We start from the raw sequence: 17,519 nt of genomic DNA, 5'->3' as shown, positions 1-17,519 counted from the left end.
AAAATTCTCCATTTCACTCATACAACTGTCCTAATTTATTGTTACTTTAAGCCACAGACCCTAACAGGTAAGCCTATGGTCAAACAGAAACACAGTTGCCTACCTCTGGGTTTAAAGTTAGGAGTCATCAGGACAGATGTGACCAGTTAAGAAGAGGACAAAATTAAACAAATGGAGATTACTGTTAGCATCATTACCTAGACATGCTGGATTAGAAGAGGGGGCATAAACTGTGGCCACAGTGGGATTCTGGTTACTAATTAATTATGCTCAAATCAAAGGTTGAATATCCAATTTATGAGAACCCATAGGCCTCCCCAACCTCCTCCCCTCCCCCAAACATAGAACCCACCCAGACAACCTGTCACCTGTGGAGATCACTGCAGAATGCCCCTGTGTGGTGGCAGGCAGACAAATGGGACAAAGTCCAGAAAGGCTTAGCTGAGCAATCCTCATTTCCTCTTTCCAATTCACTAGTGAGAGGAATCACTCTTTCTCCCCTCAGGAGAGGCAGGATTATTCTGTGAGAAGATCCCGCATGGGCAGATAAGTCAAAAAGAAGTCAGGAACTATAGAGAGGGACCTGAAATGTAACCCCACCGTCACACTAATTGCCATCCAATCTGAAAACTGGACTGCTGCTGCTGCTAAGTCGCTTCAGTTGTGTCTGACTCTGTGCGACCCCATAGACGGCAGCCCACCAGGCTCCCCGTCCCTGGGATCCTCCAGGCAAGAACACTGGAGTGGGTTGCCATTTCCTTCTCCAATGCGTGAAAGTGAAGTCACTCAGTCGTGTCCAACTCCTAGTGACCCCATGGACTGCAGCCCACCAGGCTCCTCTGTCCATGGGATTTTCCAGGCAAGAGTACTGGAGTGGGCTGCCATTGCCTTCTCTGAAAACTGGGCAGGCAAAACTTATGACTGTTTGAGAGGATGAAGGTAATTTGCTGATAGTTGTATCACCCTGTAATAAAGTCATGTTTATCTACCCAAGACTGTAAATACTTAGACTGAAAAAAATGTCATAGTTCAGATGATAAATTACATGGCCTCCCTAATTACAGCCTAAGAGTGGAGTTTAACGGTACACACTACCTGGTTCTAAAAGAACACGACTAATGTTGATGTCACACTTTAACATGACATAGAGATTTTACCATATTTGAACAGACCTAAGGGGTATTATTTGACCTGAGGTATAACCAGCCACAAACATACTAACATTATTTTAAATGCCGTATTTCACGGCGATGACTCGGATATTAGATGCTGACCACATTAAACATTTGCTTTATTCATGAAATCAACATTGGAACATATTTATCTTATCTGAGAACTAAATTGCTTTTTTTTTTTCTTCTCAGAGATTAGCCATAATTTTAGGTCTCTGCAAATCACCGTCCTCAGTCACTAGTAATTAAACCGTTAATGGCACTATGATAAATAGTAGGCTATTTTGATCATAAGGAGAAAAAAAAGTATCTCCGTTATATAATTAAGCATGAGAGAAAATAAGCTATCATTAGGCTTAAGTTTGGCTCATTATTTTTATCTTTCACCACCATCTCTTCCCTCTCCCATTCACATTCTTCACAGCAGCGGTATGTGCTGTGGCTACAGCCTCTGATAAGCTCTGACTTGAGCAGAATGTTCAGGACAGGAGCTAGGGATAAAGGTGAAGAATTTATTTCCTCTGCTATGCAGGCAAATAGTTCAGTTTTAAGTGTGCTCTCCATTCCTTTCTTTGGTCTTTATTTAAAAGATAAACTCACACACACATACACCTACTAGATGCTTATTGTCACTCATATTGTATTTCTAATGAATTTTACAATATGAGAGACAGTAAGCATATGATCTTAAATTTTTATATAAAGAATACCACGAATTAGTAGCTTTTGTATACTAGGAGAATTGGAAAAAATAGATGAAAGGGAACTACGTCAATGATTAATACTAACACTTAGGTAAAATAAAAATCACTGAGTAGACAGTCAATTCCAAATCTAACAGATGCCCCGTCTATTGGATAGATTGTCTCTCCAATCCCTTTCTTTCCTAACAATAGAACTCAAGTGTATTTACGGGAGGAGATACGCCCCTACTGCAGCCGCAAAGGACAAATTGCTCTGAGACAGGCATGGCTTTCTCATTCCCTTTGGCCAGTGATCGGTTGGGGAGGACAGGTGCCCAGCTCTGGCCATGAGATATTCTTGGAAGTCTCCCCAGCATTATTACTGGTGAAGCTAGTACAAGGGGAGAGACTTGCTGACACAGCCCATTGACACCTCGCCCGTCCACCTTTTGTCTTCCCCAACCACAGGAAAACAGCAGGAACCAGGCCATCACAAGACAATAAACCACCATATCAATGATGGCAGAGCAGAAGGAAAGGAGCCTGAGAGACTGATAACATCTAGGCTGCAGCCCCTCCATCCGGGATTCATCTCAAAAAAATAGTCATCTATCTGCTAAGCCCCTGGGCTAGGATTTCCAGGTTCTGTGCAGCCATCTGCACTCACAACCAACACACAATCCAAAGTTGATGACTTAATGTCAGTAAGATGCCCTAAATAATTTACTTTCTGCTGACCTCACCCATTAATCCCACCATGTCTCAACTATAGTTCGACTTAAATTAGTTGAGTGTGCTTCCTCTTCTTAGTCTAGTTTCTTTCACTTTAGTATGAGACCAGCTAATGGCCAAAAGCGGAAGACAGATGTAGAAATGTTAGAGGGTATTTCCTTTTACAAGCATTCTTAACCAGAAGGAGCTAGGAAGTCTTTTCACAAATGGAACCACACTGGCTAAGTGCGATGAACCCTGAAAGACAGAACTGCGGCTCCAGCACTGTGTGTTAACTGAGGCGCTCAGAGCCAAGGCTGCTCTCCCAGGTTTCTGAACACCATTGGAGCTTTCTCTGGAAGGGTAACCATGGAATCCCATGTTTTCAGCATCGGGAAGGGTTACCCACAATAAACAATGTTCACTTGCCTGGAAAATGTTCTTCCTGCTGCCACACAAATGAACACCCTAAAAAGGTTTGAATCAAAACACTGAGTCAGAGGCTTCTGGCAGATGCGGGCTCACTTGCTCTGCAGAGGCTCTTTATCCTAATTTACAAGAAACATACAAAGGGTCCCTTTTAACCTACTATTTTTTATGACCACCCTACAAAAGGCTCCCAGATCCATGATGCTGACTGCTCAGTGTAGTCAGTGGGTTTGATTTATTCAAGGAATTGATTAGATAGCTGAGTAACAGGACAAAATACCAAAGAGAGGATATCTGGGAAAACAAAAAGCATTGGTTAAGAGAACATTTAAAAGGCTGTCTCAGAGAACCAGGTGTCTTTCAAGATTGGGAAGTGAGCTATGCAGAGGGAAAACCCCACAGTATGGGCAGAGCATGTGCAAAGCAGAAACTAGGCAAGGCAAAAAAAAAAAAAAAACTTTTTTTGATGCCTTATCCTGATCCCCAAAATGAAGCCATCTGATCTGAAAAACAGAATTTCTTTCTATGGAGAATTCTAAACAGTGCAAGCCTTCCAGGACTTATCACTAGGCCATTCTTACTTAACATTTTAATGAATTATCTGGCAGGGGCATGATACAGCCAAGTCTGCAGGTCTGCTGATGAGCCTGCACTCTTATGAAGAGGGAGATGGTAAACTGAAAGAGACGAACTGCAGAAGCTCTCAAAGCGCTGTGCAAGAGGGTGGGCCACTACAGATTAGATCATCCCTAGCAAGGGAAAATCACTCGGACTATTAAAAGAGGATGGGCCCTACATGATCAGCTACAAGTCAGAAATTAGGACTAGAAATGGCTGGGGATGCTGTCCTTACTGAGGCTGAGCTAATGGCTTTCTGCAGCAACCCCCCTCCGCCCCCCTGCTTTTAGTCCAAGAAACTGTAAATATCATCACAAAACAGGCAGCAAACAGCATGCTTCCCTACTCATAATCACAGCCATCCACATCTGGACCTTTGCACACAGTTCTCATTATTACATCCTGATAAAGACACATGAAACCTCAAAGAGGTCCAGAGAGGAATGATCAGAATGATAATGAAGGGGATGCAGAGAGACTGTGCCATGAACAGAAATCCATGAAACCAACCTTCTCATCTGGAAAATGGAGCAGAGTCATGAGGGGCTACCAGCCAGGCACTGGACTTGGCCAGATCTAAACCTGATTCTTGTCCCCACCCCTGACTAGTCAGGTGACCACGGACAAGCTACTCACTGCCGGGTTTCACCACCTCTGAGCTCAGGCTCCCGGGGCCAACGGCACTAGCTCACTGTGGCATGAAATACTGTATTGCCTGTGGAGTGCCTGGCACACAACAGCAGAGAAAGGACATCGTGGTGGCCATAGTTTGGGAGTCAGATAGCCCTTGTTCCAAATGCCAGGTCAGTGTCTCACTAGTGTGATCTGATCAAGAAAATGTGAGCCTGGGACTTCCCTCGTGGTCCAGTGGTTAAGAATCAGCCTTGCAATGCAAGAGATGCAGGTTCAATCCCTAGACAGGGAACTAAGACCTCACGTGCTATGGAGAAGCTAAGACTGCAGGCTGCAACCAGAGAGTCCATATGCTGCAATGAAAAATACCACATGCTGCAACAAAGACATGATGCAGCTAAACAAATATAAATAAATAAATGTGAGCCAGCTTCTTAAAGCTTCAAGATGTAGGACTCTACAAAGCAGGCAAACAGAAAACCAAATTCACATGGTGACAAGCTGCAAACAGATTGCCTTCAAACAAACAAAAAGGCTCAGGTAAACACATGGATTTCCCCCTTGGGATATAAAGGATTATAAAACAAAAGTAAAGTCCCTGAAGGTTTGTCTTTAAGATTGAGACTGGGGCAAAGACTGGTGGACTAAATTAAATGTGAGCACGAACAGATGGACACTATCAGAGACATAATAAAGACTTGACTGGAACTCCAATCTAACTCAATTTGTCCTTTCTATATTTGCTTTTATCTCTGTATTGATGCAATTTCAAATATACATTTTAGACCACCATCTAGTCATGCAGACAACACAACAAAGAAAAGAATTTCAAATTTAAGTTAATCTGCTCCATATAAAAACATTTATGACACCAAGTATGAATGAACAAATTACTACTTAATAATACTATTTAATTACATTTCTAAAAACAATAGAAATTTGATTCAGTCCAATCCCTGAAACTCTTCCAGAAAGGGTAAATTAAAATCTGATTTAAAAATGATTGTACAGACTCTTAATTCTTTTTTTTTAAGAAACAAAGAAAGTAATCGTTCAGACTGTTCATTGGTAAATATAAAAATTTCAAAAATTGAACCAGTATTTTAATAAGTATGAAATTCTCTTTGGAAACAAAATGTAAACATGTACACAGATATAAACTAGGCCCACAGTAATATGATCTAAATATTTATGTAGAACAGGCTATGCAATATAAACCTATAATAAACAGAAATTACTCTCACATATTTGACTTCACCTACATGAGAGAGAAATAAGATGGCTTTTGCTTTGTCAAAACAGGAAAGGTCATCGCCCCTCACTACAAGATTGGTTTTGAAGTCACTGAGAAATGTTCTTATCACTTACTAACTAAAGTTGTCACTTTAATAGTTTATATAACTTGACTCAGCCACAAATACACCTCAAACAAAACAACACTGGAAGAGGTACTATCTCCAGAGCTACGGAACTGTTTTAAATGGTCACATTACTAATATTTGTGTACATAAATAATCAATCTAAGGTAAACTCTGCATGAAAGCTATAGGACAGATAACATAGCAGACTGGCTAAGAGACAGGGCTTCATGTTCAAGTCCTACTCACCACTACTTAACTGTGTGATCCAGGCAAATGACTTAACCTCTCGGACGGAGGCTTCTTGTCCTTCACCTCTAAAACAGGAACACAAGAAAGCCTACCTCACAAGCGGCATTACCTGGCACTTAGTCCTCAATAAATCTTAGCTGTTGCTGCTTTTACTATCACTGTTGTTGCCGTTATCATCTCATTATTATTATAGCTTACAAAGAACTTTTACATATAGTAGCTTGTGACGAATATTAAGAAATGGCACAGAGAAACACTCAATTTAAAATGTAATTACAGTATATGTCAAGTATACAGGAAGGAGTCTGATTTCCACCATCCTGGCTCTTCTAACAAACCAGAAGGGAGCAGAGAATCATATATAAAATGTGATTGGATGGATACACAATTAATTTATAGGGACAATCATTAATAACAGCCAGCATCTCGTTACTCACAATGTTCCAGACAATTTACTAAACACTTCAAATGTGTTATTATTTCTTAATCTTAGTATTTTAAACACTTCCCTTGAGGAACTGTGTCCTGCCAGCCTGCCCAGGGTTACTGTTAAACTACTCAGGCAGGCTGATTTCAGAGAACACTGACTATATGGCCCAGGATTGATTGCCTCTGCAAATAAAAGTCTGTAAACTATTCTGATCATCTTGCTTAAAAACAACAGCAGAAACAAGCAGTTCTCTGCTCCCCTTTCTAGATAAGACAGGCACCTGCTCACGCTTCATGAGCCATCTTCCCTGTGTACCAGCAATTCTCTTCTAACTGTTCTAGTGAGGACCATCTAAATTCTCATCCCAAGAGAAGAACACATTTCCCTTGCTTCTGCCATCCTAGTTTACATATTTACTATAGATAAATATAGACAGAAATATATAGATTGTTGTTGTTCAGTCGCTAGATTGTGTCTGACTTTTTGTGACCCAGTAGACTGCAGCACACCAGGCTCCTCTGTCCTCCACTATCTCCCAGAGTTTACCCATATTAATTAATGTACTGGAGTGGGTTGCCATTTCCTTCTCCAGGGGATCTTCCCAACCCAGGGATCGAATCCAGGTCTCCCGCACTGCAGGCAGACGCTTTACCGTCTGAGCCACCAGGGAAGCTCAATTAATTCTGTAATTCTAGGATTCCCTCGATATACAACATAAACTGATCCCAGTTAACAAAAAAAGTCACAACAACAATGCTCCTTTCACTAATAGTATCATCCACATCCAGTTCAAAGTTCTCAATATGCAGTTCAGTAAACTGTGAATCCTAAATTGCTAATAAATGTTAGATGCACATAGAAACATTCATGTTTCTGGTCTGGAAAACTACTGGATTCATCAGATTCCATAAAAGCTACTCAAAATGCTAAAAACCATTCATTTAGATAGAGATCCTCTCAAAACAAATTACATCATTACACAAATTGTAAAAGGCTTGGTATTCTCAGTGGAATATGTTCAGAAATTTGATGCTTTATGATTTCATGCCAGAGTGACAGTGAAGTTCAAGAAGGGACAAGATTCTGGCTTAAGAACATGGAGACATGTCCCCACAGAAATTCTCTGTCTAGGTGACCTTGGGAAAACCATCTAACATTTTTGGACTTCATTCCATGATTTGGAAAATCACTGGGTTTTAAATAAAAGATTTCAGGGTTTTCTCCTCAGCTCTCTGATTCTATGATATAATCGTGCCACATATGCAAGGCAAAACAGATAAAAATTTTTAAGCCACTTACATCACTAATGAGTTCAGTGCACCTTCTGGCCAACTCCATACTCAGATCTTCAATAACAGGCTTAAAGAATACCTGTCCAGGGAAAAAGGAAAGGAAACATTTTTCTCATCATCAACTTTAAGGAATGAACACCACGCGTCAGCAAGCACCTTCTCACCCACCTTGTCTTCTTCATTTTCTTCTTCCCCTGTTTTTTCTTCTTCAGTTTCATCTTTCACATTCTCAAATACAGGAACCCTCATTTTTACTCTTTATATATATATAAAATTCACAAGTGCAGCACCTTTTTATATCCTGCAGCACCCCTGAGATCTTGGCATCTCTGTGTTCTGGCAAAAATGACCTTGCCCAGGCCTCCTCCCTATTTAGCTCACTCTTCACCCTCCTTATCACAGCTGCGTGTGAGTGGAGAGAACCAGATCACTGAGGCTGGCAAGGACTAGCCTCATAAGAGGAAAGAATATTTTAATAGGCAAAATTCAATTTTGTGGACTTTTCAAGTCAACATTCTTTAAACTGAGACAAGTTTATTAACACTTCATGAATTCAATTCATTCATAAAATGGTTTGAATAAGACTTAGAGATTCTGGGAAAACCACTCAGCTATAACACTCAAGATAACACAGTGGAAAGCCTACTATCTCAAAGATTCCTCAACTCCATCTAAATAAAGCTTTCACTGGAATGTCAGACATACCCCAGAGTTGGTATGGTGAATCTGGATCATTAAACTCATTTCATTAAGTTAAATTAAAAATTTTATGAGACATATATATAGTTTTTCAGTCTAAAAAAATACTTTATATTAGCTGATTAAAGGCTAGTAATTTATCATGGAAAGCCCTTTGAACCACTTCGAAGAATCTATTCTGAGTTAATTATGGCTGTTAATCATACATTGCTATTGTATTATTTTAATTGTAAACATCATTAAACATGAGAAGCTATAGTTAACATAGGCTGATATATTATTTAAGAATTCTAGAAACATCATTATTTCAAAAAATAATAAGTACCCTCTTTCAATTCTGCCCATAGGGTCAATTTTTACAGGTTTCACTAGATATCTGTATATTTCTCAATATGTAATACATGCTTGGAAAGATTTAAAAGAATAAACTATAACAATATTTACAACGCAGTATGTATCACCAGTTATATAATTTAAAATGTACTTCTCAAAACAAACCCTTTAATGTCAACTGGGGTAGTTCTAAGACTATACAGCTCAATTTATCAATTTGTTTTTTTAAATCCTAGGATAAATTAATATTTATAAAGCCGTAGCATATCACTGTGGGACATAATAAAAGTACCTTATGGTGAATAATGAAACAAATGATATAAAACATAACTTTAATCAAAACATACATTCCAAGCAGAAAAGTATAATTATGTTTTTTCTTAATAGCATATCTAGTTGTTGTTTTTTTCCCATTTTTGGAGTATAATTGCTTTACAATGTTGTGTATCATATTTAGTTTTAAATTTTGTAAATTGCCTTGGCCTTGCCTAAAAATTCTGAAAAGAAAAAAATTCTATACAATCATCATGTATAGATGTCTCAAATTGTGTTGTATGAGGCTAAAATTCTGCAGAATACTCTGAAGGGGAAAAGGGGGTTTCTTTAACAAACATGTCTGGGGGAACCTGTATACTAATCTATACCCCTGCCACTTAGAGATCCACAAGGCATAATGACACATTAGAAGCTCCCACACCACACCTTAGAAGACCCACAACCAAGAAAACTATTTAAGTTTGCTTAACCCAGCAATTCCCCAAAACGAAAGCCTATTCATCTAATCTAACTTATCTACTACCTACTTACATACCTACCTACCTATCTGTTCTTTTATTGACATTTGATATTGCAGAAAACTAACATTCTTCTGTGAAATATTACTTAGGGAAACATTGTTTTATTCTGAAAAAATGGTTGTGTTCTATTAAGAGTTGATCGTTTTATGAAATGACTTTTAATGCAAACTTAGTGGCATTATATAACCTGCGTACCAGCAAAATGACAAAAAGAAATGCCCCAAGGGTTCTGAAACTGGAAACTGTAACTTTAAAATCATAGTAATGGGGACTTCCCCGGTGGTCTAGTGGTTAAGACTCCATGCTTCCAATATACAGGGTGAGGGTTCAATCCCTGGTTAGGGAACTAAGATCCCAAATGCTGTATGGTGTGGTCAAGAAAATATAAACAAATAAATAAAAATAAAATCATAGTCATGTCATGCCAGTGTAGAGAATTCTATGAGGAAATTCTCTGTGTGTTATATTTGTTCCATAAAAGAGAAGAATGTGTGGACTCTACTTGTTTCCCTCAAGCCTCTGCCAAAAGACTATTACAGTATTCTATAGAAATCTTGGAATATGAAGTCAAGTGGGCCTTAGAAAGCATCACTACGAACAAAGCTAGTGGAGGTGATGGAATTCAAGTTGAGCTATTTCAAATCCTGAAAGATGACACTGTGAAAGTGCTGCACTCAATATGCCAGCAAATTTGGAAAACTCAGCAGTGGCCACAGGACTGGAAAAGGTCAGTTTTCATTCCAATTCCAAAGAAAGGCAATGCCAAAAAATGCTCAAACTACTGCACAATTGCACTCATCTCACACGCTAGTAAAGTAATGCTCAAAATTCTCCAAGCCAGGCTTCAGCCATACGTGAACCATGAACTCCCTGATGTTCAAGCTGGTTTTAGAAAAGGCAGAGGAACCAGAGATCAAATTGCCAACATCTGCTGGATCATGGAAAAAGCAAGAGAGTTCCATAAAAACATCTATTTCTGCTTTATTGACTACACCAAAGCCTTTGACTGTGTGGATCACAATAAACTGTGGAAAATTCTGAAAGAGATGGGAATACCAGACCATCTAACCTGCCTCTTGAGAAATCTGTATGCAGGTCAGGAAGCAACAGTTAGAACTGGACATGGAACAACAGACTGGTTACAAATAGGAAAAGGAGTACGTCAAGGCTGTATATTATCACCCTGCTTATTTAACTTGTATGCAGGGTACATCATGAGAAACGCTGGACTGGAAGAAACACAAGCTGGAATCAAGATTGCTGGGAGAAATATCAATAACCTCAGGTATGCAGATGACACCACCCTTATGGCAGAAAGTGAAGAAGAACTAAAAAGCCTCTTGATGAAAGTGAAAGAGGAGAGTGAAAAAGTTGGCTTAAAGCTCAACATTCAGAAAATGAAGATCATGGCATCTGGTCCCATCACTCCATGGGAAATAGATGGGGAAACAGTAGAAACAGTGTCAGACTTTATTTTTTTTTGGTTCCAAAATCACTGCAGATGGTGACTGCAGCCATGAAATTAAAAGACGCTTACTCCTTGGAAGAAACGTTATGACCAACCTAGATAGCATATTCAAAAGCAGAGACATTACTTTGCCAGCAAGGTCCGTCTAGTCAAGGCTATGGTTTTTCCTGTGGTCATGTATGGATGTGAGAGTTGGACTGTGAAGAAGGCTGAGCGCCGAAGAATTGATGCTTTTGAACTGTGGTGTTGGAGAAGACTCTTGAGAGTCCCTTGGACTGCAAGGAGATCCAACCAGTCCATTCTGAAGGAAATCAACCCTGGGATTTCTTTGGAAGGAATGATGCTGAAGCTGAAGCTCCAGTACTTTAGCCACCTCATGCGAAGAGTTGACTCATTGGAAAGACTCTGATGCTGGGAGGGATTGGGGGCAAGAGGAGAAGGGGACGATGGAGGATGAGATGGCTGGATGGCATCACGGACTCGATGCACATGAGTCTGAGTGAACTCCGGGAGTTGGTGATGGACAGGGAGGCCTGGCGTGCTGCGATTCATGGGGTCGCAAAGAGTCGGACACGACTGAGCTACTGAACTGAACTGAACTGATAGAAACTATATTACATTATCTTTATTTGGAAATAGGAAAAGCATATTTTTTTTATAATCTTTTCTTGCAAATTTCTAGAAGCATAGGAAGAAAATCTTGTCAAAGCTGCCTAAGATGCATTGCCTGGCTAATGTTTGAGGTGACAGTACTTGCAAAGCTCATGGTGACACCTCCTCTCTATGGTGAGTTACCTTGGTCAGACTTCAGTGGTTGCTATTTTCTCATTTTCCATCATCCAACAAATTCTTATTGTCTCTCCACTGTGCTGGAAGAAAATAATCTGTTGAGATTATGCACAAAAGTTTGGAAATCAAAAACAAATGCCATATACAACATGAACACAAATTTTCTATGTAAGGTTTTAAAACCAGAATTTTAAAACTATAGGAGTCATTAAGAAGTCTATCCTGCTAAAGCCCTTTCTTTCATACAGAACAAAATTGATGTCAACAGAAATTAAATATTTGTCTTATTCACAAAGTTACCTAGAGGAGCATTAGGACCAAAATTTAACTAGAGCCCTATGTTCATTCATTCAAAGAAATGTGGTTATTCCAGGCACTGAATTTGATGTTAGATGTGTAATGGTGAGTAAAATTTAATTTGTGCTAAAATGAGGTGGGAAATTTTTTTAAAAAATCATTTAAGACTTGCTGTAGGAACTCCTTAATGGAATGTTTGGCAAGCTAGATACATTACTACTTTTGATTGAATGCATTTTTTTCCATTTACTTGTAGGTATAATATAGAATTCATGTAAAATTTTCTGTTAAACATTTTAAGCCCTGAACTTCATCACAGTAAAGGTCTCTTAGTTGCTCCAAAATGGGACTTTGGGGATATGAAGGAAGTGTTCTTCATGGATAGCTATCATGTTTCAAAATTCCCCAATTTTCTTTTTTTTTTTAACCATGTTAAATGCTATATTTTAATACATATTTTCACCTTAGGCTGAGCCAAAAGGGAATATCTGTATAGCTGTTAAGCCCTTTTACTTACCGAACATTTCATTTCTGTCATCTACCTTTTACTTTCCTGCTCTACCCATGCCCTGATTGAGGGTGATACCAAGGATGGGATCACATTATCTACTGCCAAACACCCCCTGAGGTCCAGGTCCGGCTCTCCCACATCCTCTAGGGAAAATTATTTAATCCCTCTCTGGCTCAAAGTCTCCATCATGAAGCAGAAAAGCTGAATTGCCCAAAGTTAATAAAAGGAAAGTACCTAAAAATAGTAAAGCCCCTTACAAACACAAGAGTTTTCAACTATCGAATAAAGGTACACAGTTCCAGGGAAAGAACTTGATATCGAAAGATCATCTCATTTGAAAGAGTAAATTCTAAACCTTCAATATATTTTTAAAGGCCAGGAAGTCTTCATGCAGCATAACAACCCAAAGACAAGAACTAACTTGTGTATTTGTAGTACAGAAGTCTTCCATATTTTTATAGTTTGATGTTTATGTATAAGCAAATCTATTTCTATAACAACTGACAGGTCCCAGGGGTAATTCAGGTCTCTGGAGACACAGATCCTGGCCAAGGAAGCAAGTCACACCATCATCAGAAGTCATGCAGTGTCTGACTGTCTTCTTGTTCTTAAGGTCACATACAATAAGAATCTCTTGAATTTTCAGAAGTGTTTCATGTTTATTTCACTTTTTTTTCCTTTCTGTTCTCTGCAGTGATGGAACATGTGGTTCTTCCCTAACATGGTGATGACTGACTTGCAAATGAAATTCCATAATAAACAACTGAAATAGATTGAGATTCAGCTCTGTGTTGAGGGATATTTAGAGATAAACTGAATATTTCCAGTTTAAAAATTAATTCAACATATCTTCTTATAACATATTCCCCCTACATGGTAAATGAGAGAGAAGCTTGTCTGCCTTGGCAGTCTTTTCAAGTACTCATTTTGCCTTTTTTTTGTTTTTTAATGACTATCCCCAGAAGGTTCTTGCTTCTCAGTTGAATCCCTGATTATTTTACTTTTGCCTTATGCATTTCTTCACTGTTTAGAATCTATCTAAAAGAGAAATTTACTTATAGATGAGGGGGAGAAATCGTTTCTTAAAACAAGAAATATAAGCTCTCCAGGGCAATTTGTCTTCTTTATAAACGAGAAGAGTCCTGCTTATTATTAGCCCAATCTGTTTTTACAGTTAACACTCATTAAGTCTATCCTCTCCTTTTTAATGGCGATTTCATTACTGTTTGTTAATGAGAAATCTAAAGGATGTGAAGCAACTGAATAATTGTCACCATTACCAATTTTGCCATTAAAATAAGATTTTTTAAAAACCTTTATTTTATAATGGAGTATAACTGATTAATGGGGCTTCTCTGGTGGCTCAGTGGTAAAGAATCCTTCTGCCAATGCAGGAGGCGCATGTTCAATCCCTGAATTGGGAAGATGCCTTAGAGGAGGAAATGACAATCCACTCCAGTATTCTTGCCTGGAAAATCCATGGACAGAGGAGCCTGGTGGGCTACAGTCCATGGGGTCACAAAGAGTCGGACATGACTTAGCGACTAAACAGCAACAACAGTAACACAGCTGATAAACAATGCTGTGATGGTTTCAGGTGCACAGCAGAGCGACTCGGCCACGTCCTATCCATGCTGCCACATAATTGAGATTGACATGTGCACACTTCTATGTTTAAAATAGATAACCAATAAGGACCTACTGGATACCACAGGGAACTCTGCTAAAATAAGATTTAATTTAAAAAAAAAGATTTAATAGCTTTTCTGTATTGAACTTCCTTTTTTTACAAATATAGATCCTACTCACAAACGAAAGCCACACATCTACACTTGTGTTGGAGGAAGAGAAGAACAAGAAACCACAAATAATCTTTGGCACAACAATTTGCAGGTTGGGGATGGTTGGAATGCCAAAATTTTAAATATCTATTCCTCTAAGTATATTGACAAGAGGGGAAAAAAAAAAGAGTCCTCTTATTCAGAGTCTACATTACCGTAAGTACCCAGTGAACTGAAAGAAGACTTTGGTTCAATTTGCTACTTACTTGAGTTATTTGTTCCAATTTAATAACAACAAAGCCAAAACCATAAGCACTTCTGAAATCCTTTCCACCAAGAGAAGCCCAAGGTTTGAATGGCTTCTGTGTAGCTTGTAATCAGAACCAAAGTGTCAAGCACGAAAAACAACATCTTGACTATTCTGAAAAAGTATGCCTTTCCTAGAGTTTTGTGTGAGAGGTGTCAGGGAAAAATGTGAAAGACTCTGAAATTAGTGGGAAAAAAAAAATTACATCTTATCTTATCTAGCATTACCTTCTGGTTAATCTGGCCTTTCACTATTTTTAAACTACTTACCCACACCATAAATTATTGAAAACTGATAACAATGCTAATGATGTTTTAGCCATACAAATGCAAATGAATTGTGTCCTGGGGAAGAGTAATTGATTATTGGCTTCTTGATAGATCCTTTTATAGCTATCTGTAAACTCAATTCATCATTCCCCATTACTCATTTATGTTTGGGTCTTCAAATTCACCTTTCAACCTATTGTAATATCTTTCTGGTGTCCTCAATTAATGAGTTAAAATCTTTGAAATGTGTTCATTTTATGTTTTATGAGAATCATGGTTTCACCTTTCCTTAAGAAAACCCTTTAACAGATGCAAATAATTTTATTTCTTCCCTTTGACATAGAGTAAAAGCAAAAATTAATAAAGTCATATCAGATAAAGCCATATTCTCTAAATTGTGAGCTATAGCTGTAAAATTTTTTGGTGTAAAAGAAAATTAGCTTTTTGTTTTGTTTTGCTTTTTTAAAAAGGTCTGATCTCATTTGACTATTGGCAAATGCCACATGTATGCTTGTATATATGTACATTCACACGCAAAACACACACACATAACACACACATGCACTCAAGCAGAGTTAATTCATCACAGCTGCCAGTTTCCTCTTGAAAAGCATACAAGGCTTCAATAAATGCAAAGACTTAATTACTTCTCACATCTGGAAAAACTTGAATATGAGAGTGGATTTATTGAAGAAGCTCTTTGCTTGGCTGTCAACACCATATCAAGAGCCAGAGTGTGGGCTTGATCAGTGTTGGCAATTCTTTAACCCTTCAGAGGTAGATGTCCTCCCAATTAATTCATAGCATGTCCTGCTTACGTGATTTATGGATTTTATGAAAACACAGTAAATAACTTCCTAGTCATTTATGGAGAAAAGCTGTTTCTGTCATGTTTCCAGACGGGAAGAATCATATATTAAAACGTGGAAATAATGAGAAAGTCTTTATAGTCAAGGAAAAAGGGAAAGGCTTTGGAGTTGAAGCCATATTGAAAACAGTCAATGGAACAATAACTTGTGTAAACATATGTGAAACAATTCAGCTCTTTTTGGAGAAAGTATAACAATGTCTCTAAAACGCAAGTAGGGAGTTACATGAGCTCAGAGCAAGAAGATCTAGCAGAAACCAAATAATGGGCAGATCTCCCCCTAGAGAGAATACTTAAGCCAGAATTAGGCAAAGAAATGGGGTATATGGAAGACATCCAAAGAACATTTGCAGAGACCCAGAGATAAAGTTGGAGGAACCAAGATTTCAGTGTCACTGGAGCACAAAATGGGGAGAGATGAGGGCATCAGGGAGAACTCCATGTAGTATGTGCGTGGGAATCACTTACCTAACACCGTGATCGTAAGCAGGTCTGAGTCACAAACTTTTAAAATAACACATTTCCTGGTCAACTAATTGCAGAAACATCTTTACACCTACTTTACACCTTCAGGTACCTTGAATTTAATTTTTACCCCTTCATTTTATCACTGGCCAACCGAAATATTCCTCTTACCTGGACTTTATGAAGACTTATACTGAAAAAATTATCCCCGATTGCACCTAATGAAGAAAAATACGCAATGGAAATACATTTGTATTATATATCCCTCCAATTAAATGGAAATTATGTTAAATGTTGTTTATAAGTTTCACACTTCTACATTGCTATAATTACAATTCTATCATTAAAATGCACTTTTTTTTCTACTTTTTACTATACAAGCGTTATTGATACTTCTACTTGAACCTTAAGCATCCAATTACTGTACCTAAGCTGGCTAAGTATTTCTATCCTGAAGTCATGATTTCATTATTTGTTAAGACCAGGGAAACAACACATCTGACCCTTACAAGTTTGTAACTTTTGAAGCACTAACTCCTGAGTTTTGTTCCAACTGTTTTCATGGAGATTTCTTCATGTGTAACTCAAAATACAAGACACTATCAAAATAAGACCATAATTAAAGTAAATGTATCATTAAGACAGCTATAAAGTTCAGTTCAGTTCAGTCACTCAGTCGTGTCCGACTCTTTGTGACCCCATGAATCGCAGCACGCCAGGCCTCCCTGACCATCACCAACTCCCAGAGTTCACTCAGATTCACATCCATCGAGTCAGTGATGCCATCCAGCCATCTCATCCTCTGTCGTCCCCTTCTCCTCCTGCCCTCAATCCCTCCCAGCATCAGAGTCTTTTCCAATGAGTCAACTCTTCGCATGAGGTGGCCAAAGTACTGGAGCTTCAGCTTCAGCATCATTCCTTCCAAAGAAATCCCAGGGCTGATCTCCTTCAGAATGGACTGGTTGGATCTCCTTGCTATAAAGTTAGTGATGTTTAAAACAACTGGTACCTTTTAGTGAGAACTAGTTTAACATATATTGGTGTTAATTTCTCTCTGAGGACTTTATATTCTCTATGATTTAGTATGTGTGTGTGTGTGTGTCCAACTTCATTCATTTCACAAATATTTCTTGTGTGCATTCTATGGGTCTGGCACTATTTTAACATCCTCAGATAATGTTGGTGAATAACATCAACAAAAATCTCTACCACTTCCTATTTCAATTACATATTTGCTCAACATGTATGTAATGAGCATCTATATACTTTATAATGCACTGTACTAGCTTTTGTATATATCTCCAGTATATTTCAGATACTGAATATACATGTGAAAATCAATATTCATTAGTATATT

General features: G+C 38.4%; 1 protein-coding gene across 4 annotated transcripts in view; it reads right to left on the bottom strand.

The window, feature by feature from the left end:
• Positions 1-17,519, bottom strand: part of NEBL (nebulette) — a 384,633-nt gene that overhangs the window by 112,125 nt on the left and 254,989 nt on the right. Inside the window, exons 1-2 of one of the 4 annotated variants that reach the window (XM_040248594.1) lie at positions 7,747-7,935; positions 7,586-7,657 (exon numbers count right to left, since the gene is read on the bottom strand). The exons of 1 other annotated variant lie outside the window; for it this stretch is intronic. In XM_040248594.1, coding sequence (XP_040104528.1) covers positions 7,586-7,657; positions 7,747-7,827 — 153 coding nt within the window. In that variant the 5' untranslated portion in view covers positions 7,828-7,935. Of the gene's footprint in view, positions 1-7,585; positions 7,658-7,746; positions 7,936-17,519 lie in introns of those variants that run through there. 2 more of the 4 variants (XM_040248595.1, XM_040248596.1) reach the window with 2 other exon arrangements.

Source organism: Oryx dammah, unplaced genomic scaffold (assembly GCF_014754425.2).
Source record: "Oryx dammah isolate SB20612 unplaced genomic scaffold, SCBI_Odam_1.1 HiC_scaffold_10, whole genome shotgun sequence".
In the NCBI taxonomy this organism is placed as follows: Eukaryota; Metazoa; Chordata; class Mammalia; order Artiodactyla; family Bovidae; genus Oryx; species Oryx dammah.
The sequence above is the reverse complement of the archived record's forward strand: the minus strand, read 5'-3'. Positions and strand labels throughout refer to the sequence as shown.